General features: G+C 41.6%; 1 protein-coding gene across 8 annotated transcripts in view; it reads left to right on the top strand.

The window, feature by feature from the left end:
- Positions 1–26,364, top strand: part of foxp1b (forkhead box P1b) — a 175,958-nt gene that overhangs the window by 131,152 nt on the left and 18,442 nt on the right. For 6 of the 8 annotated variants that reach the window (XM_035389416.1, XM_035389418.1, XM_035389417.1 and 3 more), the window contains 5 exons: positions 5,410–5,547; positions 5,871–5,960; positions 9,203–9,350; positions 14,327–14,513; positions 20,597–20,704. In XM_035389416.1, coding sequence (XP_035245307.1) covers positions 5,410–5,547; positions 5,871–5,960; positions 9,203–9,350; positions 14,327–14,513; positions 20,597–20,704 — 671 coding nt within the window. The remainder of the gene's footprint in view (positions 1–5,409; positions 5,548–5,870; positions 5,961–9,202; positions 9,351–14,326; positions 14,514–20,596; positions 20,705–26,364) is intronic. The other 2 variants (XM_035389422.1, XM_035389424.1) reach the window with 1 other exon arrangement.

Below are 26,364 nucleotides of genomic sequence, written 5' to 3'. Positions count from 1 at the left end.
CCCTCTGAATATATATATAGTAAATAGGGGAAAATGTGACTTTGATTATCCTGTTTATCTGAACTGTAAACGTTTTTAAAGCAGCTGGAATTTGAAAGATGGAAGGGAATTACAGGAGGCTTAGCAAGGCAGGGATAGTTTAATCTCTTTCTGTCTTTTTTACCTTGTGCCTACTGCTTCCCTGGTGCTTGTGTTCTGTGTTTTTCTCAAACAATGCCCTTATTAATACCCATGTTGGAAATAGCGATAGCATCTATTATTATTATTATTATTATTATTATGATTATTATTATTACTATTATTATTATTATTGTCCATAATACATAAATTGTGTATAGTATAAGCATTGAATGTAGTCTGCAGTGTCAGGGGCTATATCTGTGTGGCTTTTTTTATTTCTTTTTTTTTTTGATGAGAATATGCTGGGGAAAAAAGAAAGAAAAAAAAAACCGCTCTCAACATGAAGCATTTCAATAAAACACCCGGATAAGAAATGTGATCTTGTTGAAGACTAATTATGTTCACGCATAGCTTGAACACAGCGCATGCCGTGAAATTCTCATTTCAACGACGTTTCATGCCCTATCACACGCCATCTCAGATGGAGTGCCATTGCTATTCCAATAGCCAGAAAAGGTAAACCAATAGCATCAAAAAGGTTGGCCCCTCTGATTTCTCAAGGGTTTGTTATTTTGTACTTTTCAATTCTATTTGATGTCTTGACAAAACAAGATGACACTCGGGAGCAGACATTAAAATTTGATTCCCCCCCCCACCCCCCCCCCCCTTCATCCAACCTGTTCCTACATGGCCAGCTTAATTTCTGAGATCGTCTCATTGAAGTCGGCATTTTTTCCTCACAATTACTCTTAATTGCCCTGCTACCAGGAGGGAGGCTAGCCTAGCGTTGGGCCTGTTCACCCACATTCTTTCAGTGTGTTTCGACCTTTGGCTTTCTGAAAGCGCGTTGGCTAGAAGGAGTCTTCATTAAGTCAAAATCAGTGAATTTCAAGATCGTCAGAAGTGCGGCTGATGCATGCTCATTAGAATATCATTTCCATTGCTGGACTTAGTCGTAACACAAGAGAGAAGTTGGCTTCTTCCCTTCTAAAGCCTGCCTTAACCAGATGTTACATGATGCGTTCATAGAGAGTGTCTCTGTATATAAAAGAATGCATTAAGATATGTACTTAAAGCAAAAATCATGCATCTGATTTTGTCATTTTTGATGATTTCTCTGGAACTGGAATTAGCTGTACTTTAAAATGAGCCATGTTTAAAAAATATACAAAAATTGCAGCCAAACGAGGGGGGCGAGTTTATTTAGATGTAAAGCAAATGATTTTAAAAAAAAGATTTATTTGTACCCTTTAAATGCAAAATGATTTTATTTGCATAATATATTTGTAAATTAAAGTAGCAAAGCGTGAGAATACTTTGCGTATCTCTCACATTTACCTAGTAAAACCATGTGAAGTAAGAACAGTGTATTATAATTGCATAGTAGGTATTGTCATTTATGCTACTTAAAAAAAATTAAAAAAAAACCTTTCCACTGCCTTTTATAATAATGCCCATCTCAGAACAGAAATGTCCATTGCAAGAAAAATGACTAAAACAAACAGCTAACATCATATGAAATGTAGTGCTGTGCTGGATCCTGTCCGGTGTGCAGCGTCTTTGAGGTTTCACTGAATGAAGTCAGAGGTGGTGTTGATGGTGAGCTTCTGAGAAACACTGCGTTTCACGTCTGTATCAGACATGTCACACAACTAAATGGCTCCTCAGATAATGAAAGTGGCAGGAAAAAAAGAATGGGTGAATAGAAACACTTTCAGTTCTCACACAATAAAATACAAATATTATTCACATGATAATTTTATATATGTTTGACATTAATTTAATTAATTTACCTTTTAATTTACCATTTAAAACAAATCATAGATTTTTGTTTTCTCTTTTCAGTAAATGCTATTGCCCGTATGTATTTTTACGTGTAGAAATACACATGGTGTATTTGTATCATTTGGCAGAAGACAGACAATTTTACTCAGAGTGTACTTAATGATTTAAATGATAATAACTCAGTTGAATGGTTTCATTATTAACCATATTACATGTTTTTTTTTTTTCCATGTTGTATTTTGGGTGCTTATTTTTTGTCCTTGCTGATATGTAAGGCAGTCTTTCTGTTTATGTGTGTTTGTGTATACATGTACAATATATCTGTGTATGTGTATAAAGATACCGTGTGTGTGTGTGTGTGTGTGTGTGTACGTGCGAGTGGGTGTGTGCGTGCGCATGTGTGCGTGCGTGCGTGCGTGTAAGTGTGCACGTGTGTGTGCACATGTGTGTGTGTGTGTGTGTGTGTACGTATATGTATGTGTGTATGTGTGTGTGTGTGTGTGTGTGTGTGTGTGGGTTTGGTCCCAGGATAGCAGGCCTGTGCTGGTATATTGCCTACAGTCACATCACAGCTGTGTGGGAATGTTCCAGGTTTTGAATGTTTATGTACAAGAGGCACCTGGAGCGCGCCACACCTTGCTGAAATTCATAAACGTCAGCTATTTCTGGCACGCTCAGGCCCTGCTCTTTTTTTCACATCCAGATAGCTGTGGAGAATGTACCCACGTGTTTACTTTTCTCCTTCTCAATTGGGGCTGAATTTGGGTGAACTCCACTCTTGCCAATCTTCAAATAATTAGTATATATTTTTTGTTTTATTTGTATATTTTTTTTGTTTTTGCCCAACCCCCCACCCCCATCTGCCCCTCCCTTTTTTTTCTATTAGCATTGCTTGTAGTCTAACACGGTCATCCTGGCTGTAACCAGGAGATAGGAGAATGTTCTAAATGGGATTTCTCTAAATGAATACTAGGGAACTGTGTTTTCTTTAAATGAGCATGACACACCAGCCAGAGCAATATTTTTTAGTTAAAGTGCTCCCTCCCGCCCTTCTCCTCAATAGCCCCCTGTCTTTAGCAGATTTTCAGTCATTCAACACAGGATTAAATGGTAGTAGTTACAATGATCAATAGGTTAAGAACCGTACAATCCCTCTTGCTGCTAATGACCTCAGTAGTAATGGGTAATAAAATGTGGGCAGTAATAGCCTGCTGCTGCAGCTGTACAATCTGAGGATGTCTAGTGTTACTTACAGTGTGTGAGAAGCCCATGAGATTGAGAGATGCAGGCATGCTTTGCATATATACTATACTGTAGGCGCTGGAAAGGCTGTTGAAAGAAAGACAGGTTATTCTAATTCAAAATAGAATCGTTAGATAATAAGGCTTTAAAATGTTTGTGACAGTGTGTATTATTTACCTCTTCCCTCTCAGAGTGTTGTGTTGTATTTGTAGTATTATGTATCAGAGACGTATAAAAAGGGTGATGCAGTGTGCGTAATTTAATCAGCGCAGAGATGGCTAAATAACGATTGAGCGAACCATTTAAGATAATCCGGTATGAATTAAAATATCCAATTGCATATAAAACGTATCTAATAATTTCTTGAATGACAGTCTAGCAGCAGAGGAGTAATGTTGAGAATGAAGCAAAGCCCACGTAAGCGCACGCAAATCTTCCTTGAGATGGACTGCCTGGTTGACCTTCAGAAAACATTTTTAGTTCATCAAAATTAGTGATGCTGAGAAATAAGGACATCAGTGCATAATGACTGTGAAATTAGGAATGGGCCACGGCTATGCAAATGACAGGACAAGCCATGTGAAAAAGTCAAGATGGACTGCATATTAAGACATAATACAGGGAGAATTAATATTGCATTTCCATTCTCCCTCCGTCTCACCATGGAAATGGGAATTGTTAAGTGCCCCAATCCCATATAGAACACAACTGCCTTCCCACAAGGAAAAGGAGGGGAAACTGCTTTTAATCACACAGTGAAAATGGCGAGGAATGAAGTTTACAGAGTGTGTCCACGTCACAGCCTTGAGTCTGACATTGCTACCTTTATATCATCCTGGAGGAACAAGTTATTCAATATACCCCCCCCCCACCCAAATCCCCCCGTTTTCTTTTCCTTTAATGTTATATCCCAGCGAAACGAATGAGGTGCCACGCACGCAGTCCGTTAGAAAGTACACATCACTTGCTAAATAGATTCTAAACAGCTAAATTGCATTCAAAAGTGCATGAAAAATTCAAAGGGGCGTCGTTAGGTATGAGCTCGGATACAATTTGGGTAACCTTGGGGAAGACAGACTGTCATCCTAATGTCCGCTCCGCTATCAGACGAAGACATCAGCCACCGAGACGCGGCGCGCAGGTTCCCCTGCCAAGACGCCCGAGCTCGGCGACATGTTAACAGTTGCAAATGTGAAACGTTATCAAGTTCATCTCTGTAGCTGTTTGTCACTAAAATGTCATAGAAAGGAGCTTTTAATGGTATCGCACATCATAGCAGAGACTGGCAGCATCCAGACGCACTCGGAATTCAGAGTGCTGCCGGAGCAATTAGGGGAGCCAGACAACCGCGGCTCTCGCTCAGTGTCATAACAAATCGCTTGTTTTGAAGAGTCATGCACTCACACCTTTTGTTTGAGTTAGTTAGGGCTTCGGCTAATTATTTCTGTGCTCCTCTTAGCATTTGGGTCATGTGTCCAGTACATTTTCTTTCTTTCTTTTTTTTTAATTTTTTTTTTTTAAACTTACTTGTTCTTTAATTACAAATATTCATCTTTAATACATATTTAATGTACCCTGTACCACAACATTCTGGGCTCAACGTTGACATTATCTGCAATCTAGACTCACATGACAGAAATAAGGCAGGGAGCTCGGATGTTCAGAGCTGGGGAAGGCATCAAAAACGCATGCCATTTCACCCTGGGACACTCTTGGTGATAATGGGTTGTGTCCTTGTCAGTGGAGTGCTCTTTGCTGGAAAGGCGAGCTAGGCAAAGTCCTGGAGCTGTTCAATCGCTACAGGGCTATTTCAAGTCTGAAGGTCTTGTGGCACTGCTGCTTCAGGTTCTAGCGTCAGTGGATGTGATGATACTTCAGACGGTTTCTCCCGTTGTCAGTGGTTTAGGCGATGTTATTCTGACAGCATCCCACGCCGTGGCTGCTGTGCATCAGACCGGGGTCCTCAGCTAGTTTTCCTTCTGTCTCATTGTAGGTTTCGGGTGTCTCTGCTTGCAGTGACTTCAGTCGACTGACTCTATGATGTCATTGCCTTTCCTCACAGTGCGTTCCTGTGTAACTGCATGAGCCCTGCAGCAGGTTTCTCGTAGGCTCTATTATTCCAGTGTCAGTGGTTGTCAGGATCTCCGTTGATATCAAAATTCTCTTTCTGTGGCAGTAAGTTCTATAGAGTCAGTGGATGACAGTTGTAGGCTTGATAACCATATTGTTCTCCCTCTCTCTGTCTCTGTTTCTCTCTGTCAGGTCCCAGTTTCAGTGGCTATGATGACACCACAGGTGATAACTCCACAGCAGATGCAGCAGATTCTTCAGCAGCAGGTCCTGAGCCCTCAGCAGCTCCAGGTTCTACTTCAGCAACAGCAGGCCCTCATGTTACAGCAGGTAGGAAACAGAGTGCCTCCCATGGCCACAATCAGCCTCTGACAGAATACACTCAGAACTCCTCAGAATGTGCTTAGAATCACCTCAGGACCCATCTCTGCACTTCCAAAGGCAATTGTGTGTTTGCATTAGGACAGACTATCAATAAGGATGCTCAAACTATATTTTCCTTTAGTTTAGCCACATTTAGAACCCAGTTAATATTGAAGCTTATTATTATATAAAGTCTTTAATAGGGTTTTGTTCCTCTGTGAATGTGATTGGAGGAAGCTAATCACATGACCTCCCTGTCATTTCCCCTTGAAATCAACCGGATTCTGCAGCAGCAACTCCAAGAGTTTTACAAAAAACAACAGGAACAGCTACACCTTCAACTCCTTCAGCAGCAACATGCGGGGAAACAGAGTAAAGAGGTACGCAAATAACCATCCTGTAAATTAAAAAAAACTGTGTTCTCTGACAGTAAGAGGCCTTCACACACCCCGTTCACTGAAAGTCATGTTTACGCTTTTTCCTGAAGTAAACAGCTACCCCTATGAAACCAAAAATGCCAAATGGTTCCGGAAAAAAAAGAGAGACGGAGAGATAGACAGAGAGAGAGAGAGGGAAGAAATGTCTAGCATATAAAGAAAGGAAGAAATGTCTAGCATATAAATCTGAGAGACTGCCTTTGTAATTAACATGGAAATGGCACGGGGAGAGAAGGCATGTAATTGTGAGATATCAGCGCACGTAGCGCTCCCAGCTTTGTTGCGCTCGCTCTCTCTCTCCCTCTCTCTCTCTCTCTCTCTCTCTCTCTCTCTCTCTCCCTCTCTCTCTCTCTCTCTCTCTCTCTCTCCCTCTCTCTCTCCCTCTCTCTCTCTCTCTCTCTCTCTCTCTCTCTCTTTGCAGTTCAGCAGGACTGGCTCATCAGAAGTGGCTCAATGTGTGTTAATGACTCGCGGATACAGGCATCACTCTGGACAAAGAGATGATTATTGTGCGGTCAAAAGAAGTTCAAAGACAATCAGGGAATTTTGAGTTTTTCCCCTCTGAGAGCTGCGCAGGGGGAAAAAAAAGCACATAAATTAAGCCAAATGTAAAAAAAAAAAAAAAAACGTTCTCTGAGCATTGACTTCAAAGTCCCGGCTCGCTAATTAATGAACTGCGAGCCTCAGTTTGGACAAGTTGTGGTGCGATGCTTCCATAAATCAACATGACAGCGCCGTTCCTTCACCTCAGATAGGGGCTGTCATCAAGTCGCATCTGATGTAAACACGACAAGTCTAGGCGAGGGGGGGGGGGGGGGGGGGGGGTAAAGAGTCAGGAGGAGGTGCGGTTGATCAGCTGAACAGGGTTAAAAAAACACAACTTTTGAAGCGCATTATGTATGATCACAGGAAGTGGATGTGGCCCCGAGAGGGTCCCTCTCCTCCTGCCACTTTTTTTTTATTTTTATCGCCCAATCGGATTTCTAACAGCCATCAAAAGACGGAGTAAGAATTACGGAGCTTCTCCCCTGTGGCGGACAGACAATAACCCCCTGTTGTTGCTTTGTGCCTCTTTTATTTTAAAGACATCAAAATTTAGTTTTTCAAAGATCTTTAACTTTATATTTGAAGCCCCGACAATAAAGGGCTGCCAGTGCCACTCTCTATCATTTGTCAGAGAATGCATTTCGCTCTCCCTCTTGTGCCACTTCTTGTTAACCTCTTATTTGGTCTGTTGGGCCTAGTTTCTAATGTGTCTGTGTGCTGGGGGAACTCCGGGCCCCTCGTCAGCTGACAGGAGCACAAGAGAGAAATATGAAGGGGAAAGTTAAACTCATTTGCAATTTTCAGTTTAAAAGCCACCCCATATTTATCCGGGGCACTGATAAAAGCCATTGTTCTTTGGGCTACCCCCCCCTCCTCCATTTCCCCCCATCTCCCCTCCCCCATTTACCATCTTTGTTTTGTGCTGTTGACCAGGAATTTCTCAGCAGTGTGCCCTTGAAGACGTCAGTTACTCCTAAGCATCAGAGGCAAAAATTAATCATTTCTTTTTTTTAATTAAGCTTCTCTCAAAAAAAAAACCCTGAAACCTAGGTTTCAACCTATTTTTTTGGTTGAAGGTGAAACAGCATAATCTATTTTTTTTTTAAAAACAGATCATTTGCGTTTTATTGCACAATGCCGGTGGTATATAAATGCCTGAATCGACAGTTGTAACGTGTCGGTTATTTGCGTGCCGTCGCCATAGCGCACAAACGAAATAAAGGAACAGCCCTCCTGGCCAGGCTAGCGCCGCGGCCGCTTTATTTTTAGCGGTGTGCGGAGATCTGGCAGGGGCGTGTGCGGGGGAAACGCGCCGCGGACCTTTGACAGCCGCGTTAGGGAGGGCCGAGGAGAGAGTGCGTTATCTGGGTATTTCAGCGTTTCTCAAACAGTGGCGGGTGACCTGACAGCGGTGTAGCGGCGAGACCTTTTTTGTGTGCATTCAATTGTGAGAAGTAAACAAAGTGGTGTATCCTGTGTTTGGTAACAGGGCGCGGTGCTCTGCTTGCCAGCTCGGATTGCTTTTAATGCCCCCCTCCCCTCCTTTTATTCTTTATTTTTACTGCAAACGGCCTTGTTTTGTGTGTACGGTCTGATATCCTGGTTCATATTTTCCTTTAAACATCTATAAATACATAAAAAAAGGCATTTATTATAAAAGAGAACTTAAACAGTCAAATTAGTCACTAAACTTATTTTGTTCGCTACGTTTTTGACTCATTATTTCCATATCACTCGTTTCAATTATTTACATTTTAGTTCATGCAAATAATACAGGTTCTTTGATGTTCAAATAAAACAATATGGCTTACTGTGCATCAGGTCATGTGAGAGTTAAATGATCCTCTCCATTCCTCCCTTAACTCGATAACATCTCTATTGTTTTGATCCTGTGGAGATTTTGAGATATTACATAATTTCCTCCTATTTATTGCTCTGAACGTTCCGTGTTATCTGTCTCACAGAGCATGGAGGGAGTGACTGCATTAGCACTTCTGTCAGCTTTTGGACACAATCCTTTACTTTTTCACTCTTAAAACTCCACTCCCTGTGCGCTTTCAGGAATAGGTAACACAAGTGTGATCTACCTGCGCATAAATACTGCCCAGCATTGCGTTGCGGACGATAGGCCACATTCCCTGCGTTGGGTCTAGAAGCTGTGTGAGAATGGAGTGGATATTAAACACTTTGATTCAGTCACACGTTGTTTGCTGAATTATGAATGGGTGTAATTAAAATCCTGTGGCCTTGACTATGAATGATTTACTATGTTGTTTCATTGTTTGTCATTTGCCTCATGACTCCTCATTTATTAAGATATTAAGGAGTGTTCAGTCTGAGCGTATGCAGACAGTTTTACACAGTGGACCTCGGTGCTGTGCCTCTACAGACTGGTAGATTGAAAGCTATATGCGTGTGTGTGTGTGTGTGTGTGTGTGAGAGAGAGAGAGAGAGAGACAGAGAGTGAACACATTTATGCTTATACTTTGTATTCTCTCTGTGCATGCCTGTATACATGTCTGATACAAGTCTGATCATTGCATGTGTACACTTGCAAAACTCTGTCCATGTGTGCACGTGTTTTAGAGAGATCCTCAGCCTTGCCGTCTCTCTCTCTCTCTCCCCCCCCCCTCTCACAGCCTCAGGTCTCTCAGCAGTTGGTCTTCCAGCAGCAGCTCCTTCAGGTCCAGCAGCTTCAGCAGCAGCACCTGCTCAACCTGCAGAGACAGGGTCTGCTGTCCATCCAGCCTGGCCAGAGTGCCCTGCCTCTGCACTCTCTCACTCAGGGTGAGTGCTGCGCATGCACCGTCTCCCTTAGAGGACTTCCCTCTCCCCCCTTTGTCCTGCCATCTCTGTTTTTTCCTCCACGCTCATTTAAACTGCCCCCACCCCCCACTTTTTGTCCCCTCCTCCCCTGATCAGCACAGGGTGGAACTGAGAGTGGGGGTGGGTGTGGGGAATGTGTGTGGCCAACGCCTCTCTCTGTCTCTTCCTTTGCCTTGAGAGCCCGTCGCTGACACGTTTGACGAAACGCACCTTCTAGACTTTTCCCGGGTTGCTAAACATCATTGTGAAACATGGTGTGAGGATGGAGCGTGAGTCAGTCCTTGTTGTTTAGCCAGGAAGTTTATTTCTTTATTTGTTTTTAATATTTCTTCAGGGAGGAGGCCAATGACAAAGGACTCCTTCATACGCTTTTGGAACACTGACACAGACTATTAATTCTGTAGTTAAAGCAAACAGTTCAAAATAACAAGATAAGACGAGAAAAAGGGAGGAGGGACACTTAGGTAACAGGCAAACAAAAACAGGGTTTGTACAGTCATGTTATTGTTTGCACTGTGCTTTGAATTATAGATCCTCCTGCACTCCCAGAATCAGGATGATTCCCAGAGTCACAGGCCTGACACGCAACTTTGGCAGCACAGCTGAGGCGCAGGTCTTCAAACACAGTAACCCTGTGTTGGATATATCTTTAAAACATGCCCCTTTCAACTGTAGCATTTATAAGGTTGTATTTTAACCTGATTGCAGTTCGGTTATTTTAGGAGTATTGAAGATACCATACTCCTTATGAAATGTCCTGCCATGAAAACACTTACACTTACACTTGCTGGCTTTATTTTTTTTTAATGAATACATAGGAATAAATAAAGAAATCGATTCTGGCAAAACGAAATAGTTCTCACAAAGTATTGCGCATTTTAGTTATTTGTGGCACCCAGCAATGCATCCCACTTTAGTTGAAAATATTCCGCTATATTCAAACGGCAGATCAGTTGCAGTCGCCTCGGACTTGAAGGCTGTTCGCTGTACGTCTATGTCATTGATTATCCAATTGCCATTTAAATGCAAGCTATTGTGTTATTTATCAGTGGACTAATGCGGTGTGGGCCCAGCCTGGTTTTGAATGGGTGAACAGTGGCGATTGTTGCCTGCGGTGGAAAGCCTACCGCTAGAAGCTATCGGGAGCTTTAACCGTGGAAGACAGCTGTTAAAACACTTATCATCAGGCCGAGTTTCTTTGCGTATTCTACAGATTTTCTGCTTGACTGTTTGAAGTTATTGATGACCTTTCTGTTTTCCACATCACTAAACCCTTTCATGCATCAGCAACCGGGACCTACAGAGCCGCGATATAATCTAGAAAATTCAGCAAGTAGTCAGGGGCAGTGCAACAAGAATGGTGTGTGTGTGTGTGTGTGTATATATATAATAAATATATTTATATATATTTATTTTTTTACAGAAATTCCTTTAAGAGTGTGAATTTCTAGCTGTTATATATTTGGAGAAAAAGCACACAAATGTTGTTCCTTTTGCTGTAAATTCTTCCAACGTAAATCTGAGTTTTTGAAACGGTCATAGACAGCATCTATTATAAATTACAACAGTGTGTTGACAAACTATTATTGCTGTAAATATAAATTTCATCTCGCACAAAAAAAAGAAAAGAATGCGTGCTTTTAAAATGTTCTGAAGCACCATCCCCCCCACCCCCACCCCCCCCCCTCCCGAATTGCACGGTGCGAGCGAGACTAGAGCTTTCACTCAGGTCTCCAAGGTGCAACTGCCAGGTGTAGGCAGCTGTTCCCCTCTCTGTGTGCGAGGTGATTGGCCACCTTGTCGTCATTCGCTCCGTGGCCTCCCAGGCCAGAGTTTTATATAGTGAGCGCTCATCGCTGGAGAACATCAGTTAAGTTGTCCAGGAGAGGGCAATGGGACAGTGACAAGACAAATTTGTTAGTAATATGAAAGCAAAGAATGTGGCCATGCATGAAGTGTTATCCGTACAGCTGCACATCAGGGACGCCGCTGGGTAATACGCCGCCGCTGTCAGTGATTGATTTGGCCAGCAGCGTGGTACGGGTAATAGTTCCAGCAGCATTAGGAAGGAACATATTTTAGGCCTAAGGGGTGCATATCAGTAGGGCAGTGATTACAGGAACATAAACAGAGGTGCTCCTAAGGTCTCTGTCTGATGGAACAATAAACTAATAGCGGTGTCACGGGCCCCCGCGGAACTGGGCTTCTGTGAAAAGTAACCGGAGAGTTTAAAGAGGTGGGAGCACGGGGCTATTTTTTATTCCAAGGATGATGGCCCACAACTGATGTCATTATGAACCTTAAATCAACTTTCTGCTTGCTTGAACATGGTCACCTGGGTACGAAGGCACAAGGACAGGAAAAGGTTGAAGAACCTGGCCTGTCTTTGCGCCAGCCGCTACCTGCGGTGGTAAAATTGAGTTGTGCAGCCGGTGATCAATCAAGTGTCCCCAACAACATACATTTTTTAAAGCCGCGTCTGTATCTCCAACCTTTAATGAGTGGAAGAGTTGTTCTGAAAAATGGAAAAGGGAAAGATAAACCAATACCATATTTAAAGAATAGACTGACCAGGGCAGGGTAAAAAAAAAAAAAAAAAAAAAAAAAAAAAAAAAAAACAGAATGACATTTGTCTCGCTTTGCTGTCTATCAATTAGAATAATTAAACGGTTCTTTGTGCTTTCTCTCAATCAAATTCAAAAGTGTTTTGCACTTTAAATCACGGAACAGTTTGATTACATTTTTCTGATTGCAGTAACATGTAAATATGTCCATTTTCAAACCTCTTAACGAGGCGACTGTTAACTGTTAGAGATGACAGGTGCCATTTTGGAAAAGACGTGAGTGGGAAAAAGAAACCGAGGAAAGGTAGAGAAAGAAATACAGAGAGAGAGGGAGAGAGAGAGCGAGAGTGCGAGCACGTAGAGAGTGAAACGACTTTGTCCCACTCTGTTACCCCCCTCATCAGATGGGTCCATCCAGCGGTTTCGTCTGAGTAAATAGTGGTGTCGGGGTCACAGGGACTGCTGGGTAATTGAGGGAGAGTCGGCCGCCCTGTCAAGCACACTGTCTAAAAATACATCGCGCACTGTCAGTGGGCACCAAGTAGGGAAAATGATTGTTCTAACACTGTAGCACAGGACGCTCAGTCCAACAGTGACCTTCTCCAATCCGGACAAACGACCACAGAGACCGTCCTGTCCGAGGACCAAAAACCGTACCGCGTTCATAACCGTCGGCGTTCGGCGAAGACGACGGCCGGACGAGCGCGTGCGCGTGCCTCCCAGGAACGTCTGCGCCCCTGCATCTGCTTAAAAAGGCTACCCGTTAATTATGCCGCATACGGAACGCGGGGTAAAACACAAAGGGAGAGCGGGGAGAGCGTGTTTTATATTGAAATAAGGGAAGATGCTCCTTGGAACGTGGAAAGGTTATTGATTTGTCCTGCAATAATTTCCTTCTCTTTGATATGCAAACGATCCAGTGTGAATTTACAGCAATCCTATCAGACTCATTTCACACTTCTTAGCCACTCCGACTCTCTTGAGTCCTCCGCCTCATTAGACCAATGTTCTCTATTACGAGCATAATTAAAATCTTTAGTAGCTTATCAAATTAAAAATATTTTTGCTGATCGTATTGAGATCTTCACCTCACAGTTATTTGCCACAACAGGAATAAATTAAGACTAAGCATTTTGCACAATGTATGAGGATCTTGTGCTTGAAAGGACCACTTCTGGTATCTATAGAGAGCGATTAAAAAGAAAAATCCGGAGAATATAAACCCTCTGAGATAAGCATGTGCAAATCATCTTTCATTTGCCACTGCTCATTTTGAAAATGGATTTAATTAATTGTAATGTTAAATGAGTGGTCTTGCACACACTGCTCTGTCTCTGGTTTAATTCAGAGTACACGTACACACACACACACACCTTCGTGTACATGCATATATGTATGTGTGTGTGTGTGTGCATATATATATATATATATATATATATATATATAATTTACTGAAAATGTACTTTTTTACATTTTTGAGAATTTCCATTCTTTAAAAATGTACTACATTTGAAGGATTATTCTATTTTTTTTTCTAATTCCATATATTTAGTCTATTTATGAATACCAGTATAAACTAATGTGGTATATTTTAATTTTGATAATCTTATTTTTTACATGTTTTATATGGTAGTGTTTTACCCTCATAGTTTTTCAGTGGCTGTGTAGTATATGTGGCAACATGCACATATATCATGTGCAAACAATGGCTCAGTTCTCTCAGACATGGAAACTGGCAGTGTACAAACACTGCATTATCCTTCCTGATCCACAATCTAGCCTAGGGTGTTGGTATCACTGTCTGTCAGACACACAGAGAATATGTACCGTGCCTGTGCAAGAACTGAAGAGATGCTTCTCTTTTCAAGGCAAATTTTTTTTTTTCAAAGGGATGTGTGAGCAGCAATGTGCTTGACTTGTTAAATGAGGTTTAGGTCTTCTGTGTCAATTGGAGGCGGTGCACAGCTTTAAGTATTTTGCACATTAATGTGCTTTTCAGAGAGTTCCCCGAGGGTCCTGTTTTTTGTGATGTTTTTGCTGCGGCGCTATTGTAAACTTTCTTTTTTTCCCTGCTCCCTTTTTTCTTGTTAAAGGAATAATAGTGATTTATTCAGATTTCATGCCTTGTCTGCATGTTAATTATTTACCATGGGCATGAAATGTATGTGAATGCCAGGGATTTGTGTATACAAACAAGCTTCAGATCACAGTGGGGGGAGGGAAAAAAAGCAAGTGTTCTCGCCACATTACCTCTTAGTAGAAAATGTTCTAATTAATACTTGGCTTTGTTTACAGACTCGTTGATTTAATTACGTTACGAGGAGAGCAGGATTAGCTGTTAATTGATTTAATTATCCAATTTGTTTGTTTCAGGCATGATTCCAGCGGAACTTCAGCAGCTGTGGAAGGAGGTGACGAACGCGCCCGTCAAGGAGGAGAACAGCACCAACAGCCATGGCAGCCTGGACCTGTCCTCACCCATCACCCAAAAAAACCAGCTCCTCAACCACCACGCTTCCACCAACGGCCAGTACATGGGGCCCTCGCTGAAGAGAGAGGGGTAAGTCCCGCCCGTCACATCACCTCTGTCACCTCCACGTGGCACCGGGCACCATTTTGAAATGGCACAGTCTTCTTACACACAGGTAGGCTTGTTTGGCTCACACATTGAAATAGCAGGCTCAGACTTTTACTGTGGGCTATTGTCATGGAGATGTGTTGAGGTTAGCGTGTGCTCATACAATATAATTTTGGAAGCTAAGAGATCAGGAGATGGCAATCCTGCTAAGGACCCAATGCCAAAATAAGCCTTTCATTCCACCATTTAAAGAATTTGACAAGCGTGTTCGTCCACTAGGAAGACACTTTTCACGCATGTCATTACAGCAATCTCTGACCTATTTTACATGAGAAGCACAACGCCTTTTGAGGAAAATCTAGTGGAACACATTAGGTGTGACATTCTCTTCACTGTCATCTTTGACTAAAGAGAACAAGAGGCCTTCATATTCCTATTAAAAATGGCAATTTCTCAAAGGTACTGAGTTGATGGACACTTACCCATAGGGCTTTGCCCACTGATGAATATTAATTCATAGTTTGTAACTACCTTACTATTTTCATTAAGACATAGGGTTCTCTTTGTCGCTGTATTCCACAGAGAATTTAAACAAAACACCTGGGAACGAGGGAATAATTTTAGAGAAGGTTGCAGTAATGGAAATAAGATCCCCACACTATTAATTAGGGGGTCGGAGTGTTATTATTTCAGTTGTGGTTATGAAACTGCAGCTGTGACATTGGCACCAGTTTGTTAAATAAAATTCAAATTACCTAAAGTCTATTTAAGAACACAAAAATACACCTACCCCAAAATGCCTTCTAAATAATATTGGTTTTGAATACTATGCAGAAATCTAATGGTTTATGACTCAAAATGGAAGAAAATGCTGTTTGGCTTGTACTGTCAGTAGGTCTCTGTTCAGAACAGACCTCGTTAACTGCATTTTCCTATATTATAATGGCTTGGTTAGCCATTTCCCTTAACCAGTGAGTTAAGGGTTTGTTATAAAATTAAATGTTTACAAACTATTGTCCAACCAGTTAATATTTTGTATGTTCTGTATATAATATTGTAAAAAAGTTTCCTGCTTTTATTGCAGAATTTATTTTCTTCATTTAGAAAAATTTAAACATCTTGGCATTTGTTGGTATCTACTGAAATAAAATTTATCAAATAATTGCTCAAATAATATGATAATTACAGAAAATTAAAATATCTCACAACTGTAACTCAGTGATTATTGTACCACACAAGTATCTCTGCTATGAAGTGTTGATATAAATACTGCACTCACTTGGAAAAATGTTAAGGGACTTGATCTTTTAAAGAAGAAGTTAATTTAGCATATAGCAGGTTTGTTTCTGTTCTTCCTTTCTTGCCTCAAAGAATGATCTTTGAACTGTATATGAGAATCCTGGAGGCAACATTAACTCACTCCATAGCATACGACTTGTGTTTTCAGTGATCAAACCTGTGTGCAATTATTAAAGCAATGCAAATGGAAACACACTTAGCCCTCTGAAGCATCAAGCGGCAGTGGTAAAGACAGCCTCACAGCTCCTGTGCTTGTCATCTTGAAGACACAGAATTCATGGGAGAACCTGAGCTGACTGTGTGCTGACGAACGGGCTAGCAAGATGCTTGAAGACCTGCTCATTCTGAATATATATGCAGGTGGTTTATGGGCTTATGTGAAAGGAGGAGGCAGCCATCACGTGCAAAGACAGGTAAAAGCACACTGTAAGAGTGTACAGTAACAGTTTGCCCTGATGCACCATAGTCTTGGGGAACGGGGTCCGTGTCTTTGCAGCAAACAGCTGTGAACTCTATGAAGCCCACAGGCTCTGTATGTGCACCCTCGTTCGTTTGGCCAGAGGACGCTACCAGCAGCTCCCTCCCAAATCCTGTAGCTCTTTCCTGTTTGTCTTGAGATTTGGTTTAAACTTGCCGTACACACAGATCTGCATGGCTTCAGACCCACTGTTTGCCCATCAGTGCACTATGATAAAAGCACATCTTTCTACGATGGAGGGCCACACAGTGCATTAGTTTAGTCTAAACTGCACATATACGATGCAAAGTATCTATTGCATGTAATTACATGTAATACGTCTCTGTACCATGAGCTTCAACCAAAATCTAAGAGGAATTATTGGCATCCCCTGGCCCATCACTACATGCGTGAAAGAGTGAATCTGCCAATGGGAGAAGAAAGTTCCACAGAACCCTCGTGAAGACAACCTGCAGGGGCCCAAGCACCCCCCGTCTCCCTCTCCCTCTGCCTCTCCAGTGCTGTTCTGGAGATTAAAGGGGACATCAACAGCAGTTTAACACATGCTCAAATGAAGAAAGCCATCCTTGGCTGAGCATTCACTAAGAATCACAGATTTGTCAGAACACAAGCAGGTGATTATTTTCAACGGTTTACTGTGCGGACTGAAATCATGACAGAGACCATATAAAAGTGAGCAAAGAAAGTGCTTAGAGCTAGAATTAGGAGTAGATTAAATAAAGAAGTTACCAATTTTACATTCCAGGATGCTAATTCAGATTCATATTACCAATAATCCTTGCCCGCGTGTATTTTCATGTGGTTCAATTACATAAATATCATAAGAAAAATTCTACTCTTTTGATGATGCTCACTCAAATCTCAACCAAATCCCTTTTATTACTATTATTAAATTGTACAAAATGTGATTATTTCACGCAAAAGGACGAGAAACGTCTTTGTTAAAATCCAGGGATTTGAATAATTAGGTTTTAGATAATGGTGTCTGCTGTGTATAAATAGAAAACATCTCTTCATTTTCCAGTGCTGAACGTAATGAACTTTTAATTGATGCGGTTTGGAAGTCCTTTTGTCATGCAACAGAAACAACCCAGTCTGCTGACGGCCCTGTTCTGCCCCGGTCGCAGATTCATTTACATCCCGGCTAAGTACCATGTAGTTAGTTTCATGTGTCATATAAAATCTGCCCGGCCACAGCGACGCCTGCAACTAAAACCTTAAGTGCATCTACAGGCATCATTCAGAGTTTCACTTCCTTCTTAAGGAAGGAGGAGAAATTCAATCACGCCAGACACTCAGAGACAACGGCAAGGCCCGCTTTTAACAGGTTCAAAGATCCTTCGCTTCCAAGGAGAGCTGGCTCCCCGTTCTCTAAAGACCCCAAATATGACAGAGAGCCCTCCCCGTCAATCTGTTGGTAAAAACATGAATAAAGAAAGAGAGCGGGGGAAAAAAAAAAAACAAATAAAAAAAGCCAGCTACAAATGAACCTGTTCACTGGTTTCAGCCTTTTGTTTGTTTAAATTAAATACCACAGATCTTTATCTGACATCAATTCCCATCTCTGCGCTACTTATATGGTAAGCAAGGGAATCCTCGCAAGCATCTGTCCCAGTTCCTTTCCCAGCATCCATCAGCAACCACAGCTCTGGGCTCTGAGCTGCACAATCTGTTCCAGAGATAAATAATCAGATTTGGCGCGACATTCCTTCTTTCCCCTTTAATTTGTCTTACACTTGGAAAATGATAATTAAATCATTGAAGTAAACCTTAGAGTGCGGGGAAGACAAAGCCCTGTTTGGATGTGAGACCACGGAGAGAAGGGGAGGTACCCGTATCCGAAATGAAGAAAACATCGGTGTGATCTCTGCAGGCAGTGGCCTGATTAAACCCTGGCTTAGATCCCATCCCTGTGGTACTGTCGAGCAGGAGGGCAATTCACTATACAATTCACCAATTTAACTACCAACCTGTCCGTGTTATTTGGGAATTCAAGTGGTGACCACAAGCCTATACTTAAAGCTAACAGTGAGATTTTAGGTATTTTCATTGGTTGGCTTGCTTATATTTATTAACTTTAAAAGAAATGGGGGGGAAATTCTTTGAGGGTAACTATATGCAAAATACTTCACAAATTTTTTTAAATGGCTTTTTTTTGGGTCCAAATTCTGCCTAGGTGGGCTTGGTTTTCTAAGTGCCGTGGATGACATGGTTTCCCACGTCGCCGTAACAAGATCGTTAGAGTTCTTTCCCCCAGGCTGCCTGACAATAATAGCATCTTGACAGACCTGTCGAGATACAAATTTAACTCTGAGAAACGTTTTTTTTTTTTTTTTTTTTTTTTTCCCGGCGACTGAATAAAAATGAGGTCACGAAGAGTAGAGAGAGGAAATCCAGCGCAGTTCTCCTGTTACACTAATGTAGATCATTTGGTGTAAATTCTGTCATTTACCACTGTTTAGTCATCCGCCATTTAAAAGGGCACTTCCTCTGGCAGCCCCGTAGAGCTCTGTGCGGCGAGAATCCCAACACACTCAGCAATTCAATATCTTATTAATACAGAATTAACCAACAAGCCTCCTTGGAAAGAATTAAAAAGAATCTCTTTAAATTAAAAATCAGCGCACTGTTCACCAGTTGGGACATTTCCTTGTTAAAAACTCGTTATAATAGATCTTCCCAATCTATTTATTAGCTGTATCAAAACAGAGGTCTTAATGTGTATGCATAATTCATAATTGAATTTTTTTAAAAATATTTCTGTCTTTAGAAAAAAACTGTGTTAACCACATTCATGAATGCTTCACTGCCTCCTAATTGCAATGCAATTATCACTTGTTATGAACAATGCGAACTCTTAAGCAAGTAATTATAATACAAGAAAACCTGTGACGACCCTTAAATTGTAACACTTGAGGTACAGCTTTGCTTACATCTACAAAATGAGATTTTAATCGGAACATAGCCCATATTTAATCCTATCGAATAGGCACATCAAAATAAATGTGATTTTTTTTATTTTTAATTTGAGGCATTTTCACATGTGTGATGTTTATGCATAACATCTGTCACATCTGGCTACTTAAATTGCTAGTTTCTGAATGGTGCACAGGATCTCATTTTAACACTCAGCTTTAGACAAAATGTATAAATGTACGTACAAATGAGAAGACCGCGCTCCAAATTAATCTCTAATGGCAGTGGCTGGGGATTTTGTTATAATGAAAAATTTCCCCTCCCATCCTTCTCTCTCTCTCTCTCTCCCTCCTCCCGTTCTTACATAAGGAAAGGCGTTTGCGGCGGCAGCGATGAGGTTGAGAGTGATCAGAAGCACAGGTGGTAGCGATATAGGACAGTCCCCCAGGCTCTTGTTGCTGAGAGTAATGCAGCTTGTTCGGTGTCTGTGTCCATATGGCAGTGTGCAGCCCTTGCGCACATAGGCTCTGTCTGTGCAGGCCCACACGTGTGGCAGAGCAGTGTGAAATTAGCAGTTCACTCTTAAATCAGCGCTGCTGGCTTTTTTAATGAATGACGTGGGAATGGGGCAAGGAATGCCACAGAAGACTATTTATTTATTTATTTATTTTGTGGGTGGATATTAACAGATAAAACCCACACAGTTTCCTGGGGGTGACAGTTTGTGTGTCACTACGCGGAAGCTGGATTGGTGAGACTGTGAATGTATTGATAACCGACGGAAATGATGTTGTGGTAGGTGGGGGTCTGTCAGATGGATTCAAGAGCTTTCGGTTGAGGGAACGGCTCTGCCCTGAAGGTGCATTCTGGGACATGGTTCAACAGCCAATCCAGAGGATGCAGTGTCTCCGCCCCCTTCCCATTGTGGTTCACCACCAGAGATCAGCAACACAAAAAAAAAAAAAGACTGGATAAATATTTACCGGATTATCTATGATCCTTTACGCAGTGGTATGGCAACTGGACCCACCCGTTCAGTTCAAGTTCAAAAGGTAGCCAGTAACAAGCACTGCCCATGTTCCCAATGACTTCTTAATCTTCCCACATACTTTGCATCAAGTGGTGTGAGTTGAGGAATGCTGTTGCCATTGGAGGAGAGAACTACTATCTGTAAGCCCAGTGGCATGCATATCAGCTTAAATGATGGGGAAGCAGGCCACTTAAGCGTGAAATGCCTGAAAATGGTGGCTGAGTTTGTGTTTGTTTAGTGGAAGATGGTGAAACCATAATTGTGTCATGATGGCAAAGTCTTTTTTCCCTGCATTTGTATATTTGGAAGGAGTAATGTGTGGGTTTGTGTCTCCCCGCTCAGCTCCACGCTGGACGATCATTCCCACCACAGTCACCCCCTCTACGGACACGGGGTGTGTAAATGGCCTGGCTGTGAGGCTGTGTTTGACGACTTTCAATCATTCCTCAAGTAAGTGCCCATTCTTCTTCTAACAGTACAGGGCGGGGGGAGGGAAAGTGTGTGCTCTAGAATGGGAGACATCCCTACACCCAGTACCCTCTTGTAAGAAACCCCACCAACCAGTGTTCACCAACAGTAAGAAACCATACCTTATTACGGTGAGGTCACCAAGCCCTTCAACAAACAGAACAACAGTATCTGAGTGGCGAAAGAACACGTGTAAGCTTACCCGGTACTACTGGAACGGGATTCATTTAATGTTATCTCGATTATCTGACTCCAAAATAATGTTTTAACCTTTCCTCTGCGCTAACAGTTATGCATAGATGGAGGAGACTGCTGTCCACCATTAGTGTGGCTCTATAAGAATCATTATCTATCTTGGTAGATGTGGACATGCTCCTGGCATGTTTAGCCTGCATAAATACAATTGTGTATCCTGCTATGACTCTAGTGTATAGGCGAGTGACTACGGGGTGCACATATACTGAGTTCTATGTGTATGTTAGGACCTTAAAACTGCTAGGTGTGCAGTGGTAAGAGTCAAATTGAAATGCCAGGTTACAGTGAATGCGGTATTTATTGTGCGTTATGTTAATAATGACAATATACTGTACAGTGGTGCAAAAGTGTGCGTGGAGTTGAATGGCTATACGCATATGCACAGGAGACTGTGTCTGAGTTTCCCCGAACCATTCTATGTTACCACGTATATACCCAAAAGATAAAAGCAAAACACCAAGTCATCAAATAAAGACAGGTTCATGACAAAACAATGGGCTCTGTAAGCATATCACACCAAGCTAACCTTTGTACAGTATCTGGCTGGGCGCTGACCCATAGGCATCAAGATCTTTAGTCATCACCCCACTACCAAAGGCACCACCTTGTTCCCTGTGACATCAGCTTTCCAACAATACAAAACATGATTACATTGTATTATGGAGAACCTAAGGTTCACATAATGCTGATTCACTAGGATGTTTTGCAACTGAGCACTGTCTCTTTATCACACCTGTTGACTCCCTGCCAGCACAATAAACAGTCTGTTTTCCTTTGAGGGTCTGATAAGAGGCAGACTTCTCTGGACTGCCCTACACTCTCAAACGCCCTACTGAAACTCATTCCCACTTGGTGAGAGAAAGCTTGTAATTGTCACCACCATTTCCTGGTTTGAATGATAAAGGTTCTCAGTTTGTGCCCTTTTAGGCAAAAACATTTTCATATAAAAATGTTTGGTGAAAGGAGCAGGCCTTTCTGCCCATTTAGGTTCATCATGTTGTCTCCTGTGTAAAAAAATATAAATACGAATGCATCTGTATTGTGGTTCAGGTGTACTGTCGGTGTGTTTTCACTGTTGTGGGTGCTGCTGTAGATTTTCTTACAATCAGGATATATGCAACTGGTGAACTAGAAAAACAAATAATATTTGAAATTGGCTAGCTCTTCTCAAGACCTAGCATGTATATGTTCCTGGGTCCAGTGGTCTAGGGTCAGATGTGCTGGCAGAAATGCAGCAAAAACACAACAAACGCAGCACTTTGCTGACACACCTTAAGGTGGCCAATAAGAACATTTCTTGTTTTCTCACTGCAATTTATGGTGATCACCCTCTCTGTGCAGGTACAGTTTGCTGTTATTGCTGCTGTGTAGCAATATAGATTGATATCATCTTTCTGTTGGTACACAATTTGCCATTATCTCTCGCTCTCTGTCTGTTGAAGTACAGGTTTTTGTTACCGCTCTCTTTATATGGATGCACAATCTGCTGTTATCAGCCCTGTGTGCATACACATCTGGTTGTTATGTCCCTCTCTTTGCACATACACATTTGGTCACAATCTCTGCATCTCTGTGAACATACAAAAGTTATTATTCCTTTCGGTGACGGTACACTGTTTGTTATCCCCCTCGCAGTTGATGCTTACACAGTTTGTTATCATCTCTACACAGTACACAGTGTGCTATCTGTGTTTATACATGGTTTGATATTATCTCCCTTTCTCTGTTCCCACATGGCTTGTTGTTGTTACTGTCTCTCTTTGTGAGTTAACAGTTCATTGTTAATCCTCTGTGTTGGTACACAGTTTGTTGTTATCCCCTCTCACTGTGTTGCTGCAGTTTGTTGTTATCCCCTCTCTCTGTGTTTGGTACACCGTTAGTTGTTATCCTCTCTCTCTGTGTTGCTGCACAGTTTGTTGTTATCCCCTCTCTCTGTGTTTGGTACACAGTTTGTTGTTATCCCCTCTCACTGTGTTTCTGCACAGTTTGTTGTTATCCCCTCTCACTGTGCTTCTGCACAGTTTGTTGCTATCCCCTCTCACTGTGCTGCTGCACAGTTTGTTGTTATCCCCTCTCACTGTGTTTCTGCACAGTTTGTTGTTATCTCCTTCTTAGGGTGCTGTGATGCAGTTGCTACCCAGCACCACAGGGCCCTCTAATTCCTGTGATAAGCCCTGTACCCATGGTGACTACGGCTGTCTTTCCCAAACAAACAGCAGGCGGATGTTTATCTGTGCCAGCAGACACTCTGGGTGCTCTGTGTGTTTGTCCTTGTCTCTGGGCGGGGAGAGATGCACCTCTGTGCTCACCCCATGTTGTCTTTTGCCTCCCTATTCGTCACTCTCTTGCTTGCTCATTCTCTTGCTTGACCACTGTGGTTACTCCTGCTAAAAGGTCATGGTCTGACCAGGTTTCCATACGCAAGAACAGTGCGACACATCCTGCCTTGCCAACCAGGTCCTTAGTTTCTCTGGTAGAACCAGGTCTTTGTTTCTTTGTTTCTAAGCTAGAACCTTTTTTTTACTTGTTTCTATGTAGGAATCAGGTACTTGTTTACCCGTTTCTAAGCTGGAACCAGGTCTTTTTTTTTTTACTTGTTACTTTGTCCGAACCAGGTCCTTGTTTACTTGTTTCGAAGCCAAAACCAGATCCTTTCCTTACTTGTTTCCTTCTTGGAACCAGGTGTGTGTTTACTGGTTTCTCTGTCAGATGCAGGCTTTCATTTTCTCATTACTTGTCTGTGTGATAAATGCAGGTGTCCCGTGCATTCAGTGTGACCCAACACAGAGCAACCTCATTGCACCAGATGAGGGGAGAACATCTGAAATGTGGCAGCAGATCAATGCTTCTCCCTCACCACGGATTAGCTGCACTTTAAACAATATATGACATTATTACATTATTCAAGGATGAAACTAAAACAAGCAGTCAAAGTTCACAAGAAGCTTACAAAACACAAACTACAGCTGGGCTCTCCCCACTTTAAAGTTTTCCTGCTTTTACTCTGCAAAATATGTTTTTAACTTATCTGATCCTGCAACCAATTCTACATTTTTAGCCATTTCATAAAAGGTTAGAAGCATTATAAACACAAGAGAGTACTTTTTAGATAGTAATGTAAGCTATCCTTGACTCAAGTTTACCTGAAACAATACACAAAATTAGTGGTTTGTGTAAGGTAAAAGCAAATGATCCATTCAAGGTTCCCTTGTCACCCTTTGATTTAAACAAAACTTTTGACCAAACCATGACTTCTTTTTCTTTTGTGTTACTTTTCATCAGCACGACTGCCAGACTGGACTCTGCTGCCATTTATTAAGTTTAGATTGCCTTAACATTTGTTTATGAAACTGAAAGGAATTAAAATTTGAGCATGCTGTAAAATTCCCTTTAAAAATGAGTTACTAAGTGCACTCTGCCGTGTTTTTACAAGTGTTTTTATCATGGCAACATCTTGTTTACTTAAGTTGCCTGCCTAAACTGCTTGGAACATGTTAAGAAAACATTTGGACAGAGACTCCACAAAGCGCCCTTTGTTTTCTGCAGAGTGGGAGAGTGAGCAGCTCACTAAGGTGTTAACTCTCAAACCCTTAAGCACTTCCACATGAAATTCCGGGACCCATATATGCGGTTTCCAGAAAAATACAAATAACAAATAAATTAAAGCACAAGATCAAGCATTATGCTGATCTTCCCTTAAATACCAATAAGATACACTGAACTGTTTACGTGGATTAATGTGTTTATAAAAAATAGGAGGCAACAGACAGTTTGTCTAGTCAGTGGTAGGCTGGTATACCCTACAGAGAAAGGTGAGGAGGACTCTTAACGTCAACCAGATTTTGGTTCCGAATGCCAACAGTAACAACTAACATGGGACTGAAATGTTGTTTTAAACTGAGCATATTTATTTTATTTTTTAAAGAAAACATTACATACCTAGTTGCACTATCTTGATAAACAAAAGAGCCAAATCCTATTCCTGTTTTCCATTCGGCCCTGAGAGGGTGGGGTCCAGTACAGAGAACAGCTTGGTCTTTTTTTTTTTTTTATGAGGTTCAAGACCCCTTCCTCTGTGACCTTTAAAAGGTCGAACCCCACCTAAATACTGCACTGCCCCCTAGTGCTGTGTGCACTGTCTGCTGTGTTTCCCACATGTCAGAAATAACTGTAAAAGAAGTTTACAGTGAAGGGCATACTGTGTATGGGGGTGTGTGCGTGAGCGTGCGTGCCTGTGTGCAAAATTCATGCTGCTATTGAAAGTGTATTAATTGCTGCTTGTCTCTCTTGAAAGAGCTGTCAGTAATAGAAATCATCTCATTAGAAATGGTTGATAATGGGATTGGGGTATGTGGAGAGAGTGAGTAAGATTTAAGTACCGCCAAAACAAAAGGGAAATGTCCTGGTGATAAAAGTGGCAGGGTGCAGGGAGATTAAAAGATGAAGAACTATTAGATGCAAACCAGTGCTTGTGCTTTTACAATAAATATATAATGCAAGTTTTTAATGCAAATATAAAGATAATTTAATTTAACAGTTGTGCTCTATTTCAAGCTAATTTAATTAAGTGCTACATATATATATCTATGTCTATGTGTGTCAATAAGGTAAATCAGTTGCATGATTTGTATTAAATGGATTTTTTTTAAAATAGCAACACAGATATGCAAGTATACGTATGTACAAATATTGATAGCATTTGCAAAGTATATTGGAATGAGCATGTGTATATTTATGTGTGGACACCCACACACACACACACACACACACACAATGCAGATATCTCAGAAAAGGAGCGCACTTTGAGCTGCAAGCGAATGGACACGAAGTGTAAGACGTTGCATGATTGATGCCATTTTGTGTAGTTGACATATTTGTTCACGAACACAACCTCGCTTTGCCGAGAACAGTAAATACTGAAGCCCCTCTGAAGTTTGCACAGCAAATCAACTGCACAGACAAATATATTACGGGGTCAGTGTCTGCCAGCGGATCCCTGTGTGTATCTTTAAATGCATAAAGGGAAGGGTCGCTAAATGATATGTAAAAAGCTGACTGTTTAAGAAATGTCTATTTAACTTGTTTTATTGTGGCAATTTAAATTAGTGACTGTCATTGTGCCAGAAAGCTTTTAAAATCTGCTTCATCTGAAGTCCAAAAAGTGACACATGCCAACATTCATAGTCTCTCTGGATGTCAAGCGAGCGCGTTCCGAGCCCCTCGTGTCCAGACACTCTTTTTCGCAGGGGCTGCATTAGAGGCCATTTGAATATTTCATTTCCTATTAATTATGCACTGTGACTCTCCGTGTCATTATGAAAAAAAAAGAGTCTAATGCAACAAAGGATGAAAAGAAGCGGCGCGCACATCACTTCCACCCGGAGCGG

Source organism: Anguilla anguilla, chromosome 13, assembly GCF_013347855.1.
Source record: "Anguilla anguilla isolate fAngAng1 chromosome 13, fAngAng1.pri, whole genome shotgun sequence".
In the NCBI taxonomy this organism is placed as follows: Eukaryota; Metazoa; Chordata; class Actinopteri; order Anguilliformes; family Anguillidae; genus Anguilla; species Anguilla anguilla.
This window is presented reverse-complemented; position numbering and strand designations above follow the sequence as displayed.